The sequence below is a fragment of the Gobio gobio genome (genome assembly GCF_949357685.1).
Source record: "Gobio gobio genome assembly, chromosome: 21".
In the NCBI taxonomy this organism is placed as follows: domain Eukaryota; kingdom Metazoa; phylum Chordata; class Actinopteri; order Cypriniformes; family Gobionidae; genus Gobio; species Gobio gobio.
Genome location: NC_137117.1, coordinates 31,772,649 through 31,798,624, shown reverse-complemented (window position 1 = coordinate 31,798,624; position 25,976 = coordinate 31,772,649). Strand labels below are relative to the sequence as shown.

Below are 25,976 nucleotides of genomic sequence, written 5' to 3'. Positions count from 1 at the left end.
TATTACAGCCACATTCAACTGATGGCTTTTTTTGCATCTGCCCAGACATTTTACTGCAGGTGAACCGGACTGCCCACAATGAGACCAAGGTGACCGATGAAAAGGATCTGTCTAGAAATATAGCAGAGGTGGAGTCCATGCTCAGAGACATGCGCTTCAGGGGCTTTGACTTCCAGATGAGACTAGCAGGAAATGAGCTGGAGCAAGCCAACAAGTGTGAGTGACGAGTCTATAAGGGATGTTCACAACCTCAGCCTTTTTCATTTTATTGTGTAACATTTTACTGATCATTTTATAACCTTTCTAAGCTTATAATACATTATAATACTTATCTGAATTTGGTTGTTTGTAAAGTGTTTTTAATGCATTATACTTTCTAAAGGTGTAGCAGTGAATAAATAACAAGGAATCTGCAAAAAAAATATTATGATGCATTTTAAATTGGGTTACAATTATTTATGGAAACAAAATCACACATAACAGTGTATATTATGAATACTTTTATAATTTATTATACATAAAGGCTTATACAATAAATAAAGTGTTACAAAAAAAAACCCTGACACTTTTGTATTCACATTTATGTGTGCTACATGTTTCTACAGTGTTTAAAAGGGATTGATCTTGACATTCATAGTTGTTGTCTCTCTTTAGTGGTAGATCGTGTGAAAAATGAGGTTGCAAACCGGACTCTAAGTAATGAAGCTGTGGCAGAGAACATCAAAAACAAACTGAATCGGTTCAATCAGCAGCTGAAGGACCTGAGAGACGCCCTGAACGAGGCCGTCAACAACACCGCACACACCGTAGAAGCCAACAACATTAACCAGAAACGCATGGAGGAGATCCAGGTAATCATTCAAACACACGGACACACATCCAGGATTGGGAAAAATTCTGGAATTTGATCATAATCTGCTTTGTCAGAATCTGCATAGAGATTTTAATTGGAGTCGCAGGAAGAACCATCTACTGAATTGCAATTCAATTCAAAAGCACATTATTATGTTTTCTAGAAAATGATAAATAATCTGCGAGAGAAGCAGAAGGAGGTGGAGAAACAGCTGCAGATGGCAGAGGATGATGTGACACTGGTCAACGACATGCTCTCCATGCTCCAGGACTCCAAAGAGGTACATACAATCATAACCAGGGCTTAAAAACAGAAAAAAATATAAATCGGTTCACTCCAAGCAGAATCGATATTTTAACGTTTCCGTTCTTGCGTTCCTCATTAAACATTACTGTTCCGAAAACGGTTTGATTTGAAAAAATAACGGTTAATAACGTTATTTTAATTTAGTCTATACTTTAAACAAATATGTATAAATAAAGACTTATTTACACTCAATAATAATATAACGCATGATAATTAAACTTTTAAAACCACAACAGAAATACATGCATTAATTACAAAGCATAAAAAGCGGGACAAATATTGACCTGTTTTAATGGAGCGGAAAGTGGCCCTCTATATGCCTATTCTTTTTCAGAAGAGTGATAACATTCTTTGTACATAACTTTTTTTTCAACACGACTTGTTTTAAAAATTGCATGAATAAAGAATAAATAAACTGGATAACCATTGCTCTTTTAATGCACTGTCAAATGGTAATTTCAAAGCAAACACTGCGCAACACGTACTTGCATCACATAATCAAATTCAGTCAGCTAATAAAGCTTGATCATTTAATGCAATATAACATACCATTTAATACGAAGGATCAACCTTCTATATAGAAAACATTGACCTGTATTGGCAATCTGAAAGACTATAGGAAAAATGTTTGATAGATGCTAGTAACCTACTTGGATAGGCTTAAACGAAATCCACAAACTAGCCTAAATCAGACTATTTGAGCTTAAAGTCCGTACTGCTTATTTAAACGTACGAAAAGAATGTCCTCCAATACCTGCGCTTTCATTGTAGACCTCAGTGGGGAAAGAAATGTACTTGAGGCATGTAAATGCGCGCTCTACACTGACTTGCGTTACCGGTAGATTCATAGATGACTGGGCATTTCACTCACGCTTGATCCTTCAAAGTCACATGCTGTACTACTTTATTCATTATTGGTCACTGCCAAATTAAAATATTAAAGAGAACGATAAAATAACGTTATTAACCGGTTAATGGTCATTTCAAATTAACGTTTCTGTTCAGAACGATTCAAATTGATTTTGATTTCATTTTCGTTTTTGTTCCTTTTAAAATTTCGTTCGTTTCCGGTTTTCATTTTCGTTCATTGAACCGGTTCAGAGCCCTGATCATAACATATCTCAATTTACCATAAATGAACCTTACTAAGCACATGCATGCTGTCTCTGGATGCTGTGTTCATGTTATCAGGAGTATGAGCGTCTGGCCGCTCAGTTGGACGGAGCGAGACAGCCCTTAGCTGAGAAGGTGCAGAAGTATGCGCCAGCTGCAAATAAAATTCCCCTGGTGGAGGCTGCTGAGAAACACGCTGAAATGCTGGACCAGCTTGCCAAGAATCTTTCCAGGTGTGTGCCTATAATATATTGTAATGGTCAACTTATATGTGTACAACGATGTACTAAAAACGGAAAATACAAAGACGACAACATTGTCAAAATGATCCGCAAAAACAACTAAAAATGCTGTGTTTTTCATGACAGGCCAGTAGATGGCCATGAACCGTTTTCACAAATAAGCATTTTTACATTAGATAATTAGACAATAATGGTATCGTTTTCAATAACTTGCACCTTGAAACGCATTTTCAAAAGTTTACGTTTTCAGGCCCCCAAAATGCCAATGTCGTATAAATTAACGGCCAAAACGTATAAAAAGTTTTCTGTTTTTAGTTGAAAACAGTAAACGGCCTCTTAATGGACGATTGTGAGGCTAGTATCTAGATAGCAGTCTGATGGCCAATGTAATGCCTGTCTACATAATTTAATGTTAGCAAAGGTGTACAATTATTTTACACAGTAATTTATGTAATTATTTTACACATTTTACACAAAGTTTTCATAGAACACATTTCATACACATTGATCATTAAAAAGTGCTTTACACAGACATAAAAAGTAAAGACAATTTTAAAATAATTAAAGTAACATAACAATGGCCATGATTAATAATAAAAAAGGAAAAAATGCATTTAATAACCAAACTGAAATAAAATGATGCAGTGCATTGACTAAAAATGTGCTGCTAGTTGCTAGTCAATAACAAAATTGACATAAGAAAGCATTCATTCTGCGATATTGCTTGTTGTATATTCTCTCATTCATAGTAATATGAGGGCACCTTTAATATGAGTCTTTGTATATCTAAAGTCTTTGGTATTAGTCTGTATTGGCTTGGCCATATATTGTGCACATACTTGTATTCTCTGATGTGTCCTCTTCTAATATGTTGAATGTGTTTTAATATGTTGTTGTGCAGTCTGATATCCGGCTCCAATCAAGACGGTTTCATACAGCGTGCTCTGAACGCATCGCGCGCATACACTAACATTATAAACAGTATGCTGGAGTCTGAGACCGCTGCGAAGAAAGCCAATGAATCTGCTACTGAGGCTCTGGAGGTACAGTCACACTGCACCTTTATTAATGCATCTTAATTACTCCTTAAACATGAATACATAAACTCAGGTTATTCACCTTTAGTTCCTTTGTCACATGCATTTTATTGTTTCTTTATATAATCTAGAATATAAAAGACAAAGACCTGGCCATACAAGCTGCTGCACTGAAGAATCAGAGTATTGAGCTTGTGAAGGAAGCAGAGGAACTGAATAACAGCAGTCAAAGTAAGAACAGAAAACTCTACTCTGGATCTGGATTTAAAGGGATAGTTCACCCAAAAATGAAAATTCTGTCATAATTTACTCACCCTCAAGTTGTTCCAAACCTGTATGAGTTTCTTTGTTCTGCTTAACACAAGAGAAGATATTTTGAAGAATATTTGTAACCAAGCAGATCCAAGCAACCATTGACTACCATAGTTGGGGGAAAAAATACTATGGTAGTCAATGGTTGCTCTGTCTGCTTTGTTACAAACACTCTTCAAAATATCTTCTCTTGTGTTCAGCAGAACAAAGAAACTCATACAGGTTTGGAACAACTCGAGGGTGAGTAAATTATGACAGAATTTTCATTTTTGGGTGAACTATCCCTTTAACCGCCACCTTGTACACTTTTCTCAAGGTACATCTTTGTTGTTGTGAACCTCTGTCTAATGCTGGCCTCTACTATATCTTTGTTAGGTTTAAAGCCACGCGTGGACGCCATAAAGAAAGGTTTGCAGGATGCTGAAAAGAAGAAAGAGAAGATGCTCCAAGACCTAAAGAAAATTCAAGACAGCCTCAATGTCAGCCGAGGTCAGAGGTCAAAGTCCTTAGTCTTCCAAGGTCCATTGTGACCTAACTAATAACAAGCTAAATAAATAGACTACCATTCAAAATGTTGGGGTCGGTAAAATGTTTTCATGTTTTTGAAAGAGGTCTCTTATGCTCAGCAAGGCTGCATTTATTTGATTTGATTTTAATGCCGCCTTACTGAATAAAAGTATTATTTCTTAAAAAAATATATAATTGACCCCAAACTTTTGAACGCTAGTGTATATATTTGAGTCTGGAAGTTTAGCTTTATTAAATCAAAACCATGACCTAAACATTATTGTTGAAATGTGTTTGTAATGTTGCAGACGACATAGCGAACGACATCACAGCAGCTAAGAGTGCAGTGGAGCAGGCTAACAACACCTTGGCTAATGTCAGCAATGCGCTGGCTCCCATTCAGAAGCAGCTGGAGGAGTGGCAGAAGCAGTACGGAGACTCCAACGCCACCAGCGACGAAATTAACAAAGCCCTCAGTGACGCCAATACGTCAGGTGCGTGCGAGTGAGAGCTCGTGTGTGAGCATGTGTGATCTTGACCTGCCTTTCACAGAGTCCAATGTGTTTCCATGTTCCTGCAGTGGCGGCACTGAGCGACACTCTTCCTCAGCTGATGCAGAAGTTGGATCGTCTGCAGAACACCTCATTTCAGCCGTCTAACATCTCCGACAGCATCCAGAGGATCCGCCAGCTCATTGAGAAGGCTCGCAACGCTGCCAACAAGGTACTGCTCTTCAAAAAGTCTCCATTTTTTTAAGAGCCGCATGATTCTGGATAAATTGAGACTCACAAATGTTTAAAATAGAGATCTTGATCCTCCCACAATTCTGAATAGACAACTGAACAAAATAACGTCATTTACTAAAGGTTCTGACAAAATGTTAATTTTGCAGTTTATTAAAAAAATATTTAATTAATTTGAATTTGAAAATTTGCAGAGGTTCAGACTGAATAAAAAAAAAAGGTTTTAATGAATGATTCAATGACTCACTCATAAAGACATTTTTTAACAGTCACTTGTCGCCATCTACTGGTGTAACGATGTAATTGATCTTTATTTGACGTGTCAAGTTACTTCACAGGGTGATTTACTCTATTTTGATCACTACCATAGACATCAGCGTTTTATAGCCGAACTATAAACTTTTATCCCAGTACATCTGTGATCATTTGAATTATAGTAACTCAGAAATAATGATTCTGCGTGGTTGAAAAATCTGTTTGTGAAGCTGTTCAGCTCTGGATCAGCGGCAGCGACAACGCAGATTTGAATGTTCGCTGTGATTGTACTTGTCAAAGTTTTAATAAAGAGAGATGAATCTCTCTCATTTAGGAATAAGATCGCGATGGTGTTTGAGATCCCGATCTTTTAATGATTATTAGTGCAGCTCTGCAAATTACTAAAGTATTCTCAGTATTCCATAAAGTGTTGCTACAGGCAATGACTCGACTGTCTTTCCTTCAGGTGACCGTGTCAATGAAATTTAATGGTAAATCAGGAGTACAAGTGAGGAGGCCCAGTAATGCGGCCGACCTGGCAGCCTATTCATCAGTACAAATGTACGTCAAGCTACCAAATGCAGCACGTAGACGACGGCAAACTGAAACCACCAAACCCCAGTTTGTCTTCTACCTCGGAAACAAAGACGTAAGCCAACTTCCTCAGCCTAACAATGATGTGTACCTTTTGTATCTTGTGCAAATTGTGCTTTATGATGTTTTGCATGTATTGTTATACTATTATTTGAAAGCTGTTTTAAGTCACTCATTATTAATTGTATATGTGTGAATATAAACACATGTCTCTCTGCTGCGTATGTGTTGTAGTCAAGTAAGGACTATATGGCAATGATGCTGGAAGGAACAAAGCTGCGCTGGTACTTCAATGTGGGAGGAGAAACGGCACAGGTGCAAATGACTGAGGGCGTGAAAAGTGATTACTTCAACAAACTCGTCCTGGAGAGGTGGGAAACGTGCACGCCATCACACACACCTGTTGGGCTTAGACTTCATTAATATTATTTTCTAGTTACATTTCTTCTGTATTTGTCTATTGTGCGTTTGCAGGACTCTTCAGTATGGTCACATGGCAATGTCCATAGATTCAGAAGGCACAAAAACAGTTATACAAAGCATGGAGGCAGGAGGAGAAAATGGCCTGCTCAACCTGCCAGCTGAGGAGACTGTGTTTTATGTCGGAGGTTATCCTAGCACTTTTAGTGTGAGTAATGCTGAACACTTATCTATGGAGCAGAATAGAATTGAGACTTGGGATTGGGCATTTTTGACTTGAGCCAATAAGCGAACACCCTAGTAACCACCTAGAACTCCCTAGCAACCCTATAATGCTGAACTATATATGTTTTTGTTCAAAAGTATTTTTTAATACTTAAAATTAATGAATCCTTGCTGAATAAAAAAAATGATCAAAATTGATAGTAAACACATTTATAATGTTACAAAAATATATATTTTTCAAATAAAAGATGTTCTTTTGAACTTTCTATTTATCATAGAATCCTGAAATAAGAAATGTTTCTTGAGCTAAATCATCATATTAGAATGATTTCTGAAGGATCATGTGACACTGAAGGCTGGAGTAATGATGCTGGAAATTCACAGGAATAAATTATATTTGAAAATATATTCAAATAGAAATCCGTTTTTTAAATTGTAATAATATTTCACAGTATTACTTTTGATCAAATAAAAGCAGTCTGGGTTAGGGCTGCTCGATTATGGAAAAAATCATAATCACGATTATTTTGGTCAATATTGAAATCACGATTATGTAACACGATTATTTCACATGACTTTGGGAATGTGTTGTATTTATTAAAAATACACCTTTCAACAATTCAATTGAAATTGTAACATTTGTTGTACTTTTTGAACTATTAAAATAAATAATATAACATATATTCGAATCAAAGTATAAAAGTATTCACGTAAAAATGATAACCACAAATAAATAAGATCAACAATATGGTTCGGCTATGCTTTCATGTACGTCTAACATTAGTTTTCAGGTACAGAAATGTATCAAATGTAAAATAACATTGCATATTTGAGTGCATAAATTAAAGATTAATCCTATTAAATTTACAAAAGCTATTCAATCAAGAGCAGTGAGTGATGTCCTTGTCTTTTGTTGTTTGACATTAAACAGACAGCAGTAAAGGCTACTGCCCCTTTAAGACCTCGCGTCTTCTTTATCGACTGTATAAAGTTCACTTAAGGCATATACAGACTATGTCTGCAAAGATACTCATCAAGATGGACATGTTGACATACGTTTTGTGTGAGTTTGTCCGTTTAAGAGCAAGACTTGAAAGAGAACTCAATATTTGCGCGCTGAGAGACGTGTGCGCGCTCTCGGAAGAACGCACAGAGACACATTTTCTCACAGCGCGCGCGGCTTCTCATTCTAAACCTAAACCCTAAAGCACTAAACCCGCGTGATGACGGTGAAAACGACTGGTCATATTCGAAAATATGGCAGCACTCGCAATCTCGCATGCATTGAACAAAGTTTACAAAGAGAGAATTATTTGAAAAATATGAAGGAAAAAAAGGACGTTTACACGGCTCCCCTGCTCTCGTCAGTTTTTGTTTCTTTATTAGATTGTCATAGGTCACTCTGTTTAATTTTCAAGTGGTTAAACAAATTCGTGGTGTTGCCTTGCGTTGCAGACACTACCATGTAGCAAATCTTGCACGAAACATATTTCTGCTATCCTCTGATTCCTCGAAGCCAAAATGTTCCCAGACAACGGAGTTGGTTTTGCCTTTTTTGCTCACCAAACGCTGCTATAACTGCCCTCCTTCTGCCATCTTTACTCGCGCCGAGTTTTTAAATTCCAGCGGATGATATGCACACGAGACTCACGACCTCATAGAGATTTGTGGGTTCGGGAGGGGCGGATGTGCGCGTGCGCGTTTCATTCAGAACGCAAGGCAAAATAATCGATTTTTCTCGATTGTACTATTTTGGTGATCGTTGGGAGGCGAAATCGAAATCGAAATCGAAATTCGATTAATTGCACAGCCCTAGTCTGGGTGAACATAATGTTCTATAAACATGATCAAATCTTACCAAACATTTGAATGGTTGTGTATATATTGGTACCATAATAGTTATCGGTGATGTTTTCATTTATTGTTACTGGTCAATATTGGATATTTAATAATTTGCCCTATTTTTAAATTGAGATTACATTGGCCATCATCTTGTACTCACTTAAAGTTAATCTTTTAAAAATACAAAATAATTTATTTATTTATATAGCGCTTTATACAATACAGAGCAGTTTCAAAGCAGCTTTGCTATAATAAATTGGAAAATAACAGTGTTAATATTGCATTCCAAAAAAATACATTTTACAGTATCATCATCATATTATGCCTAAATTCACTTGTAGCGTTTAAGATAAATGGTTTTAGTATTTATTGTTTCATTTTGTATTTAAGCTGAAAAAATGGTATAGAATTTTTAAATTGGACATTGTTCAATAAAAATAACCAAAATAAATATCAGCTTATCCTTGTCTTGTAGAATTTTAATATTGGTGCATCTCTAGCTAGAATTATCTGAAGAATCTCACAATCTCTCTGTTTCTCTCTCTCAAACACACTCAGCCTCCTTTGGATCTGAACGCGACATCTTCAACTTTCTTCAAGGGCTGCCTGGAGTTGCTAAGTCTAAATGAAGAACTAGTCAGCCTCTATAACTTTGAGCAAACCTTCCAAATGAACACCACAACTGACGTCCCTTGTTCACGGTCAGAGGGGATTTATTTATTCAATGAAGGATATAATCTGTTAACCTCTTTGTAAGTGTGCATTCCTTGTAAAATCATTGCATGTGTCAAAACAGGAGGAGGCCAGCCAATACGCCTGAATGGGTAGTTGACGGAGTGTATTTTGATGGTTCAGGCTATATTGAGGTTTTGTTCGATAGTCTGAAGGATGACCGTCTGTTTGAGCAGAATATCAAACTCATCTCGCAAAACGGCATCGTGTTGTTGTTTCAAAGAGAGGTGAGACGGCTTGTCTTGTGTATGATTCATGAATTTTAGACACATGCTATCATAGTGAATTATATATTTTTCTTCGTTGATTGTCCCTCCTCAGGATAAGTTCGTGGCTGTGGTTGTGCATGACGGCATTCTGAAAGTCTTCTATAACATTCAGGGAACGTTGACCGAGCTTGACCCACAACAGTTGAAAATAAAAGTCAGCAATGCTCAGCCGAAATTTGTGAGTGAAACCCTTTATTAATTCCAGTTTATTCCTGCCAAATGTCAAGATTTTATTAATTTGAATGTTTGTTTTTTTTTTCAGTTGGATGTTTTCTTTCACCTTTCAAAAAATGAAATGCTAGTGAGGCTAGATCGTAAAAAGGTCTACGCGCTTTCCAGTAAAGAGCTTCTCAACTTCACAGGAAGATACTTCCTAGGTGGAGTGCCAGAGGACCAGATGCCCGAGAGGTGACCATGCAGATATTTCCCTTGAGAAGTCATATTTAGATCCAAAGTAAGCTGTGAAATTAACTATCTGTGCATGTCATTGCAGTTTAAAGAGCGTGTTTCATAAGCGTGGCTCCATAAAGGGCTGTCTTAGGTCTATTAAGGCCATGAGAAGCTTCGTTCAAATTAAGACCATGAACAGCGTAGGGATCAGCTATGGCTGTCCAGAAGACCTGCTGGTGAGAGCATCATCATACATGCATCTTTAGGGTTGGGAATACACATTCAATTCTGCTAATGGTTCTGGAATATCTGCGTTCTTCTGCAATGAGGGAACATACTTGTATTCGCTCAGTTATTTGTGAAAAAAGAGGCCTCCAAAATCTGGGATATGAAGTAACGAATGGTGCTATAGTAAAGGCTTAAAGGGAGAGTTCGCACAAAAACTGAAAATGATCCCATGATTTACTCACCCTCAAGCCATCCTAGGTGTATATGAAATTCTTCTTTCTGATGAACACAATCAGAGTAATATTAAAAGCTCTTCCAAGCTTTATAATGGCAATGAATGGCAGCCCAAAATTTGAAGCCCCAAAAAGTGCATCCATCCATTATAAAAGTAATCCACGCGGTTCCGGGGGGTTAATAAAGGCCTTCTGAAGTGAATCGATGAGTTTGTGTAAGAAAAAGTATATTCATTTTTATTTAATTTTTTAAATGATCAATCGTTTCGCTAGATAAGACCCTGTTCCTCATCTGGGATCACGCAGAGCCTCTGAAGCCCATCAAAGCGCTTTGAAACTGCATTGATTTGGACCTTCATCATTTTGGTTGCAATTGAAAACCATTATATGATTAAAAATCCTGAAATATTTTCCTCCAAAAACTTCATTTCTTTTCGACTGAAGAAAGAAAGACTTGAACATCTTGGATGAGATGGGGGTAAATTATCAGGAAATTTTCATTTTGAACTGAACTAATCCTTTCTTGAAGTGAATCTAATCCTTGATCCTGAACTAATAATTCCCTAAGGCCCTGACCTACTTCGAGTAAAATCTTCTTATCAGACTTCTTTCTGGTGAGTTATGCTGGACTTCTCCAATCCTTTTCTGCGAGTCTCAAAACCTGCCCTTCCACACTCGACTACAAGCTTTCATTCATTTTTGAGTGCCACGCCCACATCTCAAAATCCAATCAACAACCCAGTTACTTGAATTGTTAAGGGAATTGAGAAGGTGCTAAAATCGCTTAAGGGAATCATAATAAGAACCAGAATGTGTGATTCCCAACCCTACTGTTTTCACTGCATATGACCTCTACTGTACCAAGTTAAGACATGCGTTTATGTGTGTTTGTGTTGTTGTTTTAGTTTACTCGTGAGGCTCATTTCACTGGTGAAGGTTACCTAGGCTTAAAGATGGAGAACGTACCGGATCTTCCAGACAACTTCTATGCTGGCATCGGCTTCAGAACAGATCAGCAAAATGGACTCATGTTTTACCATCAAGGCCAGGTACAAATTACACCATCCAGTTTTACATATAAAGTCCTATTTTGAGTATATAATACATGCAATGTTTGCGTTTGTCCCTTCAGAGTGATGTGTGTCAGGTGGCCTTAGACAGCGGCCATGTAGTAGTAAGCACTGGCAAAAATGGAGTCAGGTCTCAGAAGACATACAACGATGACAACAGTCACTATGTTGCATTTTACCACAACACAAATGGGTATGCCACTGTATGTTTGTTAAAGATATATTATTACAGTGTGTTTGTGTAGAGGGTTAAGACCGCTTCTGTCTTTGTTTAGATTGCGCATTTATATAGATGATGTCCTTGAGAGTGGAGGACAAACTGTCAGTGCGACCACCAGCCAGGCGGCGCTGCAGTCTGACATTACTTATGTGGGCGGCACACCTGAGTCAAATGGCCTCACTAACCTCACCGGCTGCCTCAGTAACTTCTTCATGAAGAGGTGTGTGTGATGCAGAGAGTGTGTTAAAAGTAGATTAATGGAGGCTATGCAAAATGAATCATCAAATTAAATCTTAAACAGTACATGTAGGAATGTATAAGATGTATGAAAAGTTACAGTTAGATCTGCTGTTATCATTTCTGCATTGTGTTCGTAGAGCTGATGCAACTAAGGTTGTAGATATGAAATCAGCTCAAGAGGGACAAAAATACACATTTGTTTGCCCCGCTGCTTCAGTCCCACTGGAGATACTGGATTCACCACGACGAAAGAATCCAAAGGTACTGTTTTCAAAACTGAAGAACATTTTATTTTATTGTGTTTTATGTAAAATAATCATATTATTTTAATAAGAACAGAATTTTTTTATTTTATTTTGCATAATATATTGTTTAACATTGTATGATTTTTATTTATTTTTTGTTGAATATATCGTTTTATATTATTTTGCTAGTATGAAATCATCATATATTAATAAGAATGCATAAAGAAGAGTTTGTTTTTGTTGATATTACAATTTTGATGATATTATTTTATTATATGATTACTTTATTAATATGAAATAATAGCATATAAATGTGTGTCTGTTTGTGAAAATACAGAATAAGCCTCAAAGAAGTTCCAGAAATCGATTGTTGCTCAAGTCCTGCCAGGGAGAGACTTCTGTTCAGGAGGTCGACGCCCACCATTTCAGTGGCTCCTCCCACAGCCACCTCAGATTTGATACACTGCCTCAAGCGTTTAGCAAGGCGTGAGTGATTCAAAAAACTGCTTTAAACCATATTACGTTGAAAAGTCTATAATTATTTACGTTATCACTGATGGCTAAATGGCTGATATTAAAGTTCTGTACTATTTTGTAATTAAAACACAGTTCTGAGATTACATTTACAAGTGTTATTCAATTATTAGTGTTTATAATGGTTAGCTTTACGTGGGCATTAAATGAGAGCAAATGTTATCTAAATGTAAAGAAATGTGAAAGGAGCATGTATGATTAAAAATCAGTCAAATATAACTAATACGGACCAAAAAAAGTATCTAATATTGCTAAAAAACGCTACTGTAACTTCTATATAATGCAAGGCCATTGTAATCTTCATTTGCAGGCCACACATCTCTCTCAATGTGCGCGTGAACTCTTCGAGTGGACTGATTTTCCACGCAGGAGAGAAGGGCCAGAGAACCATGACGCTCTCTGTGTCCAATGGCCATCTGATGCTGCAGGTCAATGGCGGAAAGAGGAAGCCTAGCATTCGCAGCAAAAAGAAATACAACGACGGCCTGTGGCACACGGTTCGTATGTGGATGAGGCATGGTTTTAGACATAAATGTGCGATTTTGTTGTCGTTTTTTTCCAAATCTTTAAGTTTTACAATGCAATCATGCAGGTGTTTGTGAAAGTGGAGGGTGACAGGGCCTCTCTGACAGCGGACGGCATCGACACCCAGAACAAGAGAGTGACGGGAGGAGGGAAGAGTCAGTTTGGTGCTCCTCTCTACATCGGTGGACTTCCCTCAGACCACAGCGAAGCTATGGTAAACACTGCATTATGGACACTATAGCTCTGTTCAGAGTCATTGAACTGCCTTCTTGTGTACTGCCTACATAGTCAGCATCTTTTGTCATGGAGGTGACTGAACTGAAACGCTTGACGGGGCAGAAGCGGGTCACACAAAATATTGCAAAGCAAACAAGAGACCCACACAAATGTTGGCTTTATTTATGACATAATCGATTATCGTTTCCCTACTCTCTCAAAATATATATATGCATATTTAGCTATACATTTAAAACATATTGTTTTTAGATATACAATCAACATTTTTAACCCTCTGGGGTTCTTTGGGTCAAAAATGACCCGAAGCGTTTTATAATAAATAAATAAAAAATCGTAGCTTCATCGGAATGGTCCGAAACTTGGTGACTTTATTGGTACTTGGTATATAAACACCAGGGGACAGGATTTGAAAAGTCTAAGTGGTCGTAAAAAAAAAAATCACTCTCAGGACCTTCGGGTCAAAAATGACCCCCATAGGAAATGAATGGGAAATTGGCAAAAATATGAAAATACAGAGTTTTTTTGTGCATGCAGGGGTGAATCTCTAAAACATCAAGAGTGCAAAACAGACAGAAAAACTCACACACACAAAAACACAATTAGCTTTTGGAATGGCACGCGTTCATTTGTGTGTGCGTGTGTTTTTGTGTGTATAAGTGTGTGTGTGAGTTTTTTTGTCTGTTTTGCACTCTTGATGTTCTAGATATTCACCCTTCTCTGTCGAGTCCTTTTTTTCTGCATGCTGGCTGATTTGTAGATTGTATGCACAAAAAAACTCTGTATTTTCAGATTTAAAAAAAAAAAAATTATAAAACGCAAGACCCACTATAGTGGTAAAAATGTGCTATTGCATGATAAAAATGCTCAATGTGTCCACCGGATTGCACCGATCTCATTAAAAAAATTGCTTTCATGAGGCCTAGGCTTGACTCTAAAATGAAATACAGCTTTAATAAAAAAATTACAAAAATTATATATATATATATATATATACATATATATACATTTTTTTTATTATATTCAATGGGAAAAATGGGTCATAATTATTGCATAAATATTAATTATAAATCATAAAATTATCTCAAAACACCAAAAAAGTAAAGAAAAATATTATTGAACAAAAATATATTTAATTGATTTTGCTCAAATCTTTATTTTTGACTCGAAGGTCCTGAGTGTGACCCATAAATGAAGAACCCCAGAGGGTTAAATGAGTAATTTTATATTGATCCTTTTATCATTTTTAATTCTATCATGCTGTTTGCAGTGCTTGATGGGATTGTAGTTCTTCCCCTCACTAAAGCCGTTAAGTACACACAGTCTTGTACCATTTGTATTTTTGTCAGATTTTCAAATACTTTTTTGCTTTAAATCAAAGTTTGTAATGTGATTGACCTTGTAGCTGGTTTATAATGGTTTTACAAAGACTTTTAAAATCCCTATGGGAGAAATGAATAGAAAAAATACTTCCAGAACTAACTTCGCTGAAAAAGGGGGCAGAAACTGTTGCACTTCTTCAGGTTTTGGAAAAGAGATTGTACCCATCTTATTATATTCACAGAGATATTGTTCTAAGAGAGCAAATTCATACAAAATTGCTTTTGTGATGTTGACTTTTCTTTCTTTCTTTCTGTCAGGCTGGTTTCGTTGGCTGTGTGCGGGATGTGAAACTGAACGAGGTGCCGCCACAGAGCCCCGCTCACAGTGTGGGAGTGACACCCTGCTACCAGCAGCCCCTCCAGCCTGGGGTTTACTTCTCCAGTCAGGGCGGATATCTGACCATCGGTGAGCCTTCTCACTTCACATCGGTCGACCTGATCAATCAATCAAACGAACACACTTCAGATTTCATTCATTTATTGCGCCTCTCCGTCTCTGCATGTTAGACGAATCGTTGATGTTGGGTCGGGACCTCGAGATCCAGCTGGAGGTCCGTTTGGTTTCAGACTCCGGGCTCCTGCTGCACGCCGGAGCCAAGAAAACTCAACAGCTGAGTCTCTATCTGAACCAGGGCCAGGTGACACAGCCATGCACTTAAACATACTCAAAACTCTTGAATTTAAGGGTTTAAATTGGACCCCATTTTGACAGTAGCTGTGTTTACATGGAACTAATAATCCAATTGTAATCGGACTAGTAGCAAGTGTAATCAAGTCATTCAGAATGATTTGGTCATTGGGATTGTAAGAGGTGGTTTAACCCTCTGTGCCTCTTCAGTCATTTACATTTGGATTTTTTTTTTTTAAATGGGCAGAAAACAAAGTCACACTTGGCTCCTTCGCAGACAAAATTGTGATAGGAAATGAATGGGAAATACAAAAAAATATGAAAAATCTTTTGGTGGTACAAACTACAAATCAGCCACTGTGCAGAAAAAAGTTTGCAGCAATAAAGGGCTCTAAAATATCAAGAGTGGAAAATAGACGCCTCCCCACCCAACACACACACACACATACACATATATGAATTACGCATGCAGGCACACTATTATACACACACAAATGAACTGGTGTGGCTGTAACACAAATTGAGCCAAAATATATGAGGTTGAAAACAAATCAAACTACGATTGATTAATCCGTGATAAAACATACATGTTCGTGTTTGTTACATTTTTATTGAATTTTGATGTTATGTTTAACAAAATGTGCTCCTCTGTGTTTAGGTTTAACCGTAGTAAAATCGATGCAAAAACTGACACTTCAAATCAACATTTCAAACAAACAAAAAATTCTAGACCTTGACAAAAACCCTCGACTTAATAAAAATAAGTATTTATGTCTAAAAACCACCAGATATAAAGCACTTTATATAGAACTAGATAGGAATGTAGTGGTTACACCATGACATTACATACATTTTTCTGTTTTTACTCCCACCAGATGACACTATTCTACCTTCAAAAATTTATTTTAAATGCCTCATCTCTTTTTTAACATAGACTACTGCTTTCATTTAAAAATAATAAAAAATTGTGTATTATTTTCAATGGGGGAAAAATAGCTCAAAAAAATTTTATACATACTGCATAGTATCATAAAATCCCCTCAAAATTCTAAATAATAATCAAAAAATATTATTGAACCAAAATATGTTACATTCCTGGAAAAAAAAAAAGTTCTATTTCAAGGTTTCGGTCACTTTTGACTGCGAAGGAGCCACGTTTGACTCCTAAACGAAGAGGCCCAGAGGATTAAACCATTTATAATCCATTCGATGGGACATGTAAATACATGATCGGATCGAAAACCCAAACTGGAATGCACTGCACATGTCATGTAGAAATAGCATAATGACGTAGGACGCGTGAATCGAGCTGCTGTTGTTGTTGAATATATTGTCCTTCTAAAATTCTCCTTCCACTCATCGTCTGTGAAGTGCTGCAGGACAAGGCCATCCCAGCAGTCCTTGCTTTGGACTCTCATGGACACCTTGTTTTGGGCGCTGGAAGGGGCGTGTTTAACTGCTTGATGATCATAAGCAGCACAGCATTTGAAGCTTGTGACAAACATGCACATCAACCCGATCACTTTATTTGGCGTTCATGTAAACACTATGTTCGGATTCCTTTTTTAACCAAAGGTGTCCAGCCTAGAGGTGTTGCTGTTGAAATGAGAGTTCAGAGAATATCAACCTAGTCATTTAGGGTTGGTCGTGCTCATTGGGACGTGTCCGTTTGTTCCGTACAGGTGACTGTGTTGGTGAACAGCGGCAGTGGAGAGTTTTCAGTCAGTCTCACTCCAGAGGAGTCACTCTGTGACGGAGGTTGGCACACTCTTACAAGTGAGTCATACATACCCTTGAGAAACAATCCCTCTATTTAACCCTTGTGGTCTGTTTTAAATAAAAATACAGCTGTTATGTTCGGGTCAAAAATGAACTGTTTAGACTTGAAAATGGATATATGCTTATCTAGATGTAAAATTAGGTGTATGCTTATCTTATACCTGGTTTGATGTCAGTGGTGGTACTGCACTTAAACAATAGAAACGTGTACAGTATATAACTGAAAGTGAAAATTCTTACAAGCATATGTGACCCTGGAGCACAAAACCAGTCATAAGTCGCACGGGTGTATTTGTGGCAATAGCCAACAATACATTGGGTCAAAATTATTGTATTTCTTCTATGCCAAAAATCATTAGGATATTAAGTAAAGATCATGTTCCATGAAGATATTTTGAAAAGTCCTACCGCAAATGTATCAAAAAGGTATTATTAGTAGTATGCGTTGCTAAGGACTTCATTTGGACAACTTTAAAGGTGATTTTCTCAGTATTTAGGTTTTTTTTGCACCCTCAGAGTCCAGATTTTCAAATAGTATCTAAGCCAAATATTGTCCTATCCTAACAAACCATACATCAATGGAAAGCTCATTTGTTCGGTTTTCAGATGGTGTATACATCTCAATTGTAAAAAATTGACCCTTTTTGTGGTTTTGTGGTCCAGGGTCACATTTCATGACTGTTTTTATTTTCTGAAACATTAATAAAATCTAATTTGTTTGAAAAATATTAAGATTAGATAGATTATTTTTCCTGGGGTGGATGATGTACACAAATCAAGTACTTGAGTGAAAGTACATATACCCTAATAAACATATAAGTACTCATTTTCACTTTTGGGTGACCATTTCTACAGTTCAGAATATAGTTCGTACTTAATAAAAAGTACGATATTATGCTGTAGAATGTAGTAAAGGAAAAGTTTCCCGAAATAAAAATACTAAAAGTACAGATACTTGAAAAATGTACTTAAATGGTTAGTTCACCCAAAAATCAACATTCTGTCATTAATTTCTCACCCTCATGTCGTTCCAAAACCGTAAGACTTTTGTTCATCTCCGGAACACAAATGACGATATTTTTGATGAAATCTGAGAGCTCTCTGACACCTCCGTAGACAGCAATTTAATTAACACTTGCAAGGCCTAGAAAGGCAGTAAAGACATCGTACAATAGTCCATATGACATGAATACTTATGGAGGGGTCAGAAAGCTCATCGATTTCATCAAAAAATATCTTCCTGTTCAGAAGATGAACGAAAGTTTTACGGGTTTGGAACGTCATGAGGGTGAGTAATTAATGACAGAAATTTCATTTTTGAGTGAACTAACCCTTTAAGTAAAACAGCAATCATTATTGTTCACCACTGATTTTGTTCAGTTTTTATCTCGTCATCCGTTTCAAAACCCGATCCAAGCAGAATACAAGGGTTCAAATCTATAGATACTACAAGAGGAATGTGTTTGCCATATCATTTCACACTTTAATACTTGTGATTTTAGTTGTGAAGAAGAGCAATGTCATCCAGCTACACGTGGATGCAGCGAGCAAACATGGAGTGGGTCCCAAACAGAGCAGATCGAACGGGGGAAAAGAGACCGTTTATCTCGGCAGCGGACCGGGTATGACACCCGAGTGCTTTTACAATTCCTTTCAGAGAACATGCAGTTTTGAAATCAAGAATCTTTCATTGAAATGTGAAATTAATGAGGGAAGCTGCTCAATGTAATGCAAGCCTTATGTCCTCTCATGTGCAGATACCATAGCAGTGCCGGGTCTCCCGTCGACCGTCCTCTCTTTCCATGGATGTGTGAGGAAAGCCGTACTGAACCACAGGACTGTCATGCTGTCAAAACCCTTATCGGTGTCTGGATCTGTGGGGACTCAGGGCTGCCCTGCCTTATAGACCACAGTTGCATTAACCCTAAATACTCCACGTACACTGACACTATCAAATCAACAGGTGGTGGGTTTGCTTAGCCGTTTAATTTAAACAGATATTTATGTTTACTTTCATGACACCTGTGTATGTAGTTTTATGAAAACGCACTGTAAGTGCTAAGACACCACTGATAAAGTATAATGTTCAGAACTGACAGGAACAGAGGAAAGGCACTGGATTTATTTTGTTCCAGGTTTAATTAGAACATTGACCAAACGCCTTTAAATGGGTTTATGGGAATATTTAGCTGTATAAAAACACTGGAGGTAGGGTGACTTTCTGCGGATATTCCCAAGCAAACTCATGCGCCGTAGAGATTCATTGTGTATTATCTAAAATCACTGGAGTTGAAAACTCAAGAAATATTATTTTGTCACTTTTGATATTTTGGCTGATTCCTCTGAAATAGCTGTATTTTTATTGGCAATAAACTTTTCCTTTACGTTTCTTGTTACTTTGATTAACTTCACACTCACACAAACTGGCATTACAGAGTCAATTGTTTAATAGCGTAGCTTTGGACATACAAAACACACTTGAATCAATGATTACAGGCAAACATCTCGCACTAGCATGAGACTAACACTTCAGAGAGACAGTTGTGTTCAGAAGGTCGTTCTAATCCAAGCTCATGTCCTCGTCATCGTCTTTCTTGTCTTTGGAATCCCCATCATCAGTCTTGGTATCACTGCCCTCCATGGCCTTGGCAAATGCCTCCACATCTAAATATCAGGACAAAGCAAATGAGTGCCTGTGAGTAGCTAACATGAAAGTTCTCAACTCTTTCCCCGCCCTTGATGGAGTTTTCCTGGCTTTCCGTGTTTTCACTGTTAGATGCTAGGGGGTGCTATGACTCTTCTGAAAGAGTACTGAATCTCCAGATTAAAGACACATGAAAAAAAGCTGCAGAAACAAGCGATAGACATTAAACCGCAAGTAAATCAAAACTGCCTAATGTTACCGAATAAATGTCGACCCAGGACAAGCTATAGGACTGAAGCTTTTGGGGGTGTTGATGGACTCGATCGACTACGTCTATGTTATCATCGTTCTGAATCTGATCCAGTCTTTCACAAAATGCGATTTGCTCTAAATGTTGCTTTGTGAAACTTTCAATTTCAAGTGTTGATAAAACCAAACGCTGGTGGGGAAAGAGTAAAAATGGTGAAAACTGAAGCCAATTATTCACTTTGACTTGGACATTTCCATATATTTTGATGTATTGTGCACAACTCACCTCCTTTATTAGCTGCGTCCACTGCTTCGGAGGGCAGACCAAACTGGTTCATGAGAGGGCCGAGCTGACCGGAGGCCAGGGCACTACTGAACATACTCATCGCCTGCACAAACAGACAAACGGCATGTTTACGTCACAGCAGGATACATGAAAAAGCCCAAGAACAATTCAATCAAGAACGTCAACGGCCATTTCTTCCTATTTACTACTAGTTGCAGCATGAAATCAACATGAACATCAGAAAATATAAAACAGTACAACGTACTGAAATGCGCCATCACTCAGTGACATCAATAAAACCTCTCAAACAATGGCATGTAATATTTACATCAAAATTACCATAGCTCAATAATTAGCTAGAAAAAAGTACATGCATGTACTACATCATTTCTTTATATTTTATACAAAGCATTATGTGCATGACTGACCTGCTGGAACTGCGGAGAGGTCAGTGTGTTCTGGATCTCGTCGGCGCTCTGCGGGAGTGATTCTCCTGATGGCAGGTATGGCAACAGCCTCTGCTGCACTTCAGGGTTAGCCAGAATAGGAGCCATGACGTCAGGGGTCAACACACTTGCCAGGTCCACTACAGAGGGAGCGATGGACAAGATTTTAGAGGAAAGTAAAAGTGGGCGAAGATCGCATTCGGGTGTAAAGTCTCTCACCTCCCGGTCCCTCTGCGGCCATGGCGGGAACGTTCATGGTGGCCAGGATGCTCTGGAGGTCACTCAGCTGGATGGGCTGTGTGCTGGAGGGGGGTCCTGCAGGTATGGAGGGAGTCTGGGCTGCAGGGGTGGTGGGGGTCACCGTGGGCGAGCCGGTGGAGGTAGCAGCAGGGGTTACGGGTGTGGTGGGTGCCTGGGTGGAGCTAAGGCGTGCGGTGGATCCAGAGGAGGGAGTGGCTGCTGCCGATTGGCTGCGGGAGCTGTGGATGAGGGATGTAAACCATTAGATGTCAGAACACTCAGCAGCAAAAATAAGCATTGAGGAAAAATCACCAGACATACCTAGAGGTGGAGCTGCTGGTAGCAGGACCTCCACTGCCCAACAAACTGGCCAGACCTGGACCAGCCAGAGCACCTTTTAAAGAAAAAACATCAATTGAACGCTCTTCAATATGGTCCAGTCCTACCATTTACAAGCATGAACATGGAATCTTGCTTTTAAAAAAAAAATTCACTCACCAAGTCCACCCAGGCCTGTTGGTCCAATCAGCTGCATGAGTTGGTTGTGGCTCATATTTCCCAGGAGGCTTTGCAAGCCACCTTCTCCTTAAAGAAAAGGATATTTAAGAAAAAGGGAAACTCCCTTAGTAGGAATACCTACACTTGCAAGTGTGCATAGAACTTTCGATTAACCTATGGGGCACAACATATTTACAAAGCTTCATTTACACACTTTAAAATAAACGTGTCCGTTCAGTAGTCTCTATGTCACAGACAGCATTATTGAATTTAGGTGCTGATAATTAAGTGATAAAAAGCATCTAAATAATGTGACGTGCACACTGGAAAGAGTTTTTTTAATTCTCACATTTCCGGGGCCTGTGAGTTTTTGGAAGATGAATGCGCTGTTAGAGATGGTGTGGATTTAGTGTGTGTTAATGGCACTGAGCTTTGGCATTTTTCAGACCACGTTTACACGACAATGATGTACCAAATACGGAAACGTTTTGCTTTTCATACAGACGACAACGTTGTCAAAATCCCCATTCACACAGATCTGCAAAAACGTCTATTAACACGGTGTTATTCATGCCAGGACAGTAGCTGGCGATGTCCCTTTGTAAAGAAACACTACGCGCCTATAGACTTTCACAAATTCACATTTTTTGTAGTTTACACAGAGACAATATTGTTTTCAGGCCCCCAAAACACTGTTGTCATGTCGACCAGGACCGGGAACCCACTGGTCTAGTGCACTTACCAGGAAAGGAAACTCATCATCCAAAAATGGCATGTTTTTTTTTAACTATTCAAATGTTGAAATAGAAAAAAATTGTGTCTGAACTACCAGTTGTGTATTCAAAACGGCGACAAGTTAACATTCCTGATTTACATACACGCACTCTCAAGTGGCCAAGACTGCAAGTGTGAGTATTGGGACATGCCCAAAGTGAGAGGAGTGTTCTCCATCTTCTATCACTCACCACCAAGAGCAGAGAGTTCATGGCTGCCACCTCCTCCGCTGCCCAGAGCGCCTGGCATGGGGGGGTTGTTCAGGTACTCGTTGACTTTGCGACAGTACTCCTCATCTTTATCCGTTTTGGGCTCCTTTTTACAAAAGAGATGGGAAAGCAAGAGCAAATGTTGGATATCAGAATCTCCTTGATCCTGTAATCCTAATGTGGCATTTTTCACAAATAAACTTATCGTTTAAAGTATGAATAAAAAGACACTGAAAAAACACAAAGCAACAGTAATCTGGAACCTTTGTGAACACTGGGAATCAAATAAAGACAATATAGTGGTCATTTTACATACAGCACACAATGAACAACATGAATACGACATAGCGCCCAACATCGTCCAAACAGAAAAACTTGATGCCGATTAATAAAAATACCAAATATCGGCCAATACATCAGCCGTGATGAAATATCAGACGACCACTACAAACCTGCATCCAAAAGAACAGCCTTTTAGAGCCGGCCTTGAACTTCAGCACATACACGCGTCCTGTAGTGCACTGACTGACACGCTTGAACTCACAGTCATCCGGGAATATTATCAGATCCTGAAATACAAAATCAAAACTTTAACAACGATATATAACATTATCGCTTGAGCACTAACAGTAAACAGTCCTCACATCCTCCACACTTCCAGAGGTCCTGTCCTTCCAGCAGAAGTGGATGAGCGAGTCGTCAGTCTGCTGGATGTAGACGGTGCCCTTGCGTTTGTCCGGGGTCACCGTGCTGCCCTTCAGGGTCATTTTACCAGCCCTGAACTCAACCAGATATTTACTGGATGAGCTGCGGGAGCCAGAGACCAGACTGGGGAACAGAGCTCCAGATGACATCCTCACTGACGGACAGACAATACAAACAATTACAGAGACGCAAAACAAGCCAACAGCATTTCAAACTACTTCTGCATCCATATAAATAAGGTTTTATTAAAGTTCTGGCAGCTCATCTTTAGCATGTGGCTGATAAACAACATGAAGCTTAAAGGGATAGCTCACCCTAAAATGAAAAATTCTGTCATCATTTACTCTCCCTCAATTTGTTCCAACCCTGAATGAGTTTCTTTCTTCTGCTGAACACAAAAGATGATATTTTAAAGAATGTCAGTAACCAGAGAGTTGATGGTCCCCACTGACTTCCATAGTAGGAAAAACAATACTATGGAAGTCAATGGGGAGCATCAACTGTTTGGTTACCAACATCAAAATTTCATATTTTGAGTTCAGCCGAGGAAAGAAACTCATTCAGGTTTGGAACAAGTTGGGGGAGAGTAACGTTAAATGATTTTACGGTGAACTATCCCTTTAAAAGGTGTGAGCAGTTACTCTGCAAGATTGATTAGCACTCTTGCTAGCTTCAGAAGACATCAAGCTTGTATTTGTAGAAATATACATGCACGTGTTATCTTAAGATATAATGTAGCACCATAATTAACACAATTTCAAAACCCCAGGTTGAAGACCTAACCATATTTTCGTTGTTTGGCTTTAGAAACACTACGTTATTACTCAACTAGCGTTAGCTGCCATTTCAACAACAGTGACTACGCATTTTGTTCCTGATGTGTATTCAAGCGAAACACGCGGCTACAGCTCAGATAATAGAGTATTGTAATAAAAGTGCATCATACCGGCGGATAAGTTTAATTTTTCGTAGATTTCTGGAGCAGATAGATATCTTGAGGGGACGCTTGATGAAGAGTTGCAGATAGACTGGTGGCGAAAGGTGGCAAACAACTTCCTGTATCCTGCTCGCCGTGTTACTATTGGCCACGTTCGCCGGCAGCATTTGATTGGCTGAATAACATGTCATTCTTGGCATGCAACAAATGTGCTGTCACTGAAAGCAGATAGAGCCCCTTTCTTTCTGTGAATGCACACTCACTCACCATATGAATAATCAATTCATTATAAATTCATAAGTAATATGCGGTTTTTATACAGTTTGTAACATTTTCTCTTGAAATTATAATGTAGTCATTTTTTGTGCAAAAAAACTCGACGTGAAAGGGAGCAGATGCAAGTAGCTAGTCGACTACATCATTGAGCTTTAACCCTCATCCTCTCCTCGCATCCTGTAACAAATCTTTCCCTCGTGGGTCAAAATGACCCGAAGCCCTACAATTATATATATATTTTTTGTCCATAAAGTTTATATCGTTTCATTTAGATTTATTCTTTTTTTATTTACCTTTAAATTACTACATTTTATCAATAAATTATATAAGCACATTCTTTCAACTTAAATTCAAAAGGAGTAAACATTTCATGCATAACCCTTTTAATTCAGCTCAGCATATCTCACAATGGGTGTCTTTGACGAACTCTTATGAGGAAAACAAAAACAAAAAACTATATGAAGACTTCAGATGGTCCGTCTGACGTTTTTCTTTAAAATACGCATTTTTGTCAGGCTTCTATGTATAGGGTTCTACCCAAGTACCGGTAGGCCTACTTCTGAATGGGCTGAGGCTGGGATTAGTGGGTTTGAAGTGAAAGTATTTTATGAACGTATTATATGCGGAGAGCATTCACTCAGTATTTTTGACCGAAATGGCTTTTAGAGGCTTTTGCATCTGAACTCTTCACTCTCTCTCACACACACACACACACACACACACACACACACACACACACACACACACACACACACACACACACACACACACACACACACACACACACACACACACACACACACACACACACACACACACACACACACACACTCAATTTAAAAAAAAAAAAATTATATATAAGCCACAAGACGGCCTTATAGCTGGAGCAAATGAACTGTTCTCCTGGGTCTTAAATTGCATTATTAACACCTCTACCTTTTTTGCATTCAGTGTGCATTCAGGTATCTATTTGAACAATATATATAAAAACTTTCTTTGGTAAAGCTTTATAGCATTATTAGGTTTAATTTTGCCCAATTTCTAGGGTTTTTTATATCCAGTCAGGTTCATAAATATTGGGACATCGATATTTGACAGCAACAGTTTCCAAATGCAAACAGAACACTTAAAATGAACTCTGAACCTTTTATCTGCTCCTTGTAAATGGGATAATGAGGGAATAACACACACCTGGCCATGGAACAACTGAGCAGGCAATTGTCCCATTACTTTTGGAATTAAAAGGTGGGAGGCACATATACAAACTAATGTAATTCCTACACCGTTCACCTGATTTGGATGTAAATACCGTCAAATTAAAGCTAAAAGTCTGCAGTTAAAGCACATCTTGTTCGTTTAATTTCAAATCCATTGTGGTGGTAGAGCCAAAAAGATTAGAATTGTGTCGATGTCCCAATATTTATGGACCTGACTGTATACTGAAGTGTTAGATATTGTAATAATTTAAGCTAGTAAAGTGGTCAGAGGGGGTGGGGATATGGTCAAGTAAAACCTTGAAGAATATTTATTTGAAAATGCTGATGCTTAATTCAG

General features: G+C 38.2%; 3 protein-coding genes across 5 annotated transcripts in view; 2 read left to right on the top strand and 1 right to left on the bottom strand.

Annotated features, from left to right (window-relative positions):
- Positions 1 to 19,542, top strand: part of lama5 (laminin, alpha 5) — a 96,843-nt gene extending 77,301 nt beyond the window's left edge. For both annotated transcript variants that reach the window (XM_079803567.1, XM_079803566.1), the window contains exons 52-80: positions 46 to 216; positions 655 to 851; positions 1,017 to 1,133; positions 2,351 to 2,505; positions 3,416 to 3,557; positions 3,683 to 3,782; positions 4,239 to 4,352; positions 4,679 to 4,864; positions 4,951 to 5,093; positions 5,835 to 6,017; positions 6,197 to 6,333; positions 6,437 to 6,590; positions 9,008 to 9,150; positions 9,246 to 9,408; positions 9,503 to 9,628; positions 9,713 to 9,858; positions 9,944 to 10,076; positions 11,207 to 11,350; positions 11,434 to 11,564; positions 11,647 to 11,811; positions 11,969 to 12,092; positions 12,414 to 12,562; positions 12,921 to 13,107; positions 13,203 to 13,349; positions 15,010 to 15,157; positions 15,259 to 15,389; positions 17,062 to 17,155; positions 18,661 to 18,780; positions 18,916 to 19,542. In XM_079803567.1, coding sequence (XP_079659693.1) covers positions 46 to 216; positions 655 to 851; positions 1,017 to 1,133; positions 2,351 to 2,505; positions 3,416 to 3,557; positions 3,683 to 3,782; positions 4,239 to 4,352; positions 4,679 to 4,864; positions 4,951 to 5,093; positions 5,835 to 6,017; positions 6,197 to 6,333; positions 6,437 to 6,590; positions 9,008 to 9,150; positions 9,246 to 9,408; positions 9,503 to 9,628; positions 9,713 to 9,858; positions 9,944 to 10,076; positions 11,207 to 11,350; positions 11,434 to 11,564; positions 11,647 to 11,811; positions 11,969 to 12,092; positions 12,414 to 12,562; positions 12,921 to 13,107; positions 13,203 to 13,349; positions 15,010 to 15,157; positions 15,259 to 15,389; positions 17,062 to 17,155; positions 18,661 to 18,780; positions 18,916 to 19,064 — 4,199 coding nt within the window. In that variant the 3' untranslated portion in view covers positions 19,065 to 19,542. The remainder of the gene's footprint in view (positions 1 to 45; positions 217 to 654; positions 852 to 1,016; positions 1,134 to 2,350; positions 2,506 to 3,415; positions 3,558 to 3,682; positions 3,783 to 4,238; positions 4,353 to 4,678; positions 4,865 to 4,950; positions 5,094 to 5,834; positions 6,018 to 6,196; positions 6,334 to 6,436; positions 6,591 to 9,007; positions 9,151 to 9,245; positions 9,409 to 9,502; positions 9,629 to 9,712; positions 9,859 to 9,943; positions 10,077 to 11,206; positions 11,351 to 11,433; positions 11,565 to 11,646; positions 11,812 to 11,968; positions 12,093 to 12,413; positions 12,563 to 12,920; positions 13,108 to 13,202; positions 13,350 to 15,009; positions 15,158 to 15,258; positions 15,390 to 17,061; positions 17,156 to 18,660; positions 18,781 to 18,915) is intronic.
- tcea2 (transcription elongation factor A (SII), 2) overlaps positions 1 to 25,976 on the top strand; it is a 774,534-nt gene that overhangs the window by 214,265 nt on the left and 534,293 nt on the right. The window lies entirely within an intron of this gene.
- Positions 19,583 to 24,283, bottom strand: adrm1 (ADRM1 26S proteasome ubiquitin receptor). Of its 2 annotated transcripts, none has more exons than XM_079802227.1 (10): positions 24,156 to 24,283; positions 23,149 to 23,363; positions 22,957 to 23,073; positions 22,487 to 22,610; positions 21,522 to 21,605; positions 21,345 to 21,417; positions 21,003 to 21,262; positions 20,766 to 20,923; positions 20,338 to 20,440; positions 19,583 to 19,822 (listed from the first exon to the last, which is right to left on the bottom strand). In XM_079802227.1, the coding sequence occupies exons 2-10, from the start codon at positions 23,356 to 23,358 to the stop codon at positions 19,719 to 19,721; spliced, it is 1,233 nt and encodes a 410-aa protein (XP_079658353.1). In that variant the 5' UTR covers positions 23,359 to 23,363; positions 24,156 to 24,283; the 3' UTR covers positions 19,583 to 19,718. The 2 variants fall into 2 exon arrangements, with proteins under 2 accessions (XP_079658353.1, XP_079658352.1); XM_079802226.1 differs by having other exon boundaries at positions 21,522 to 21,608; positions 24,156 to 24,266.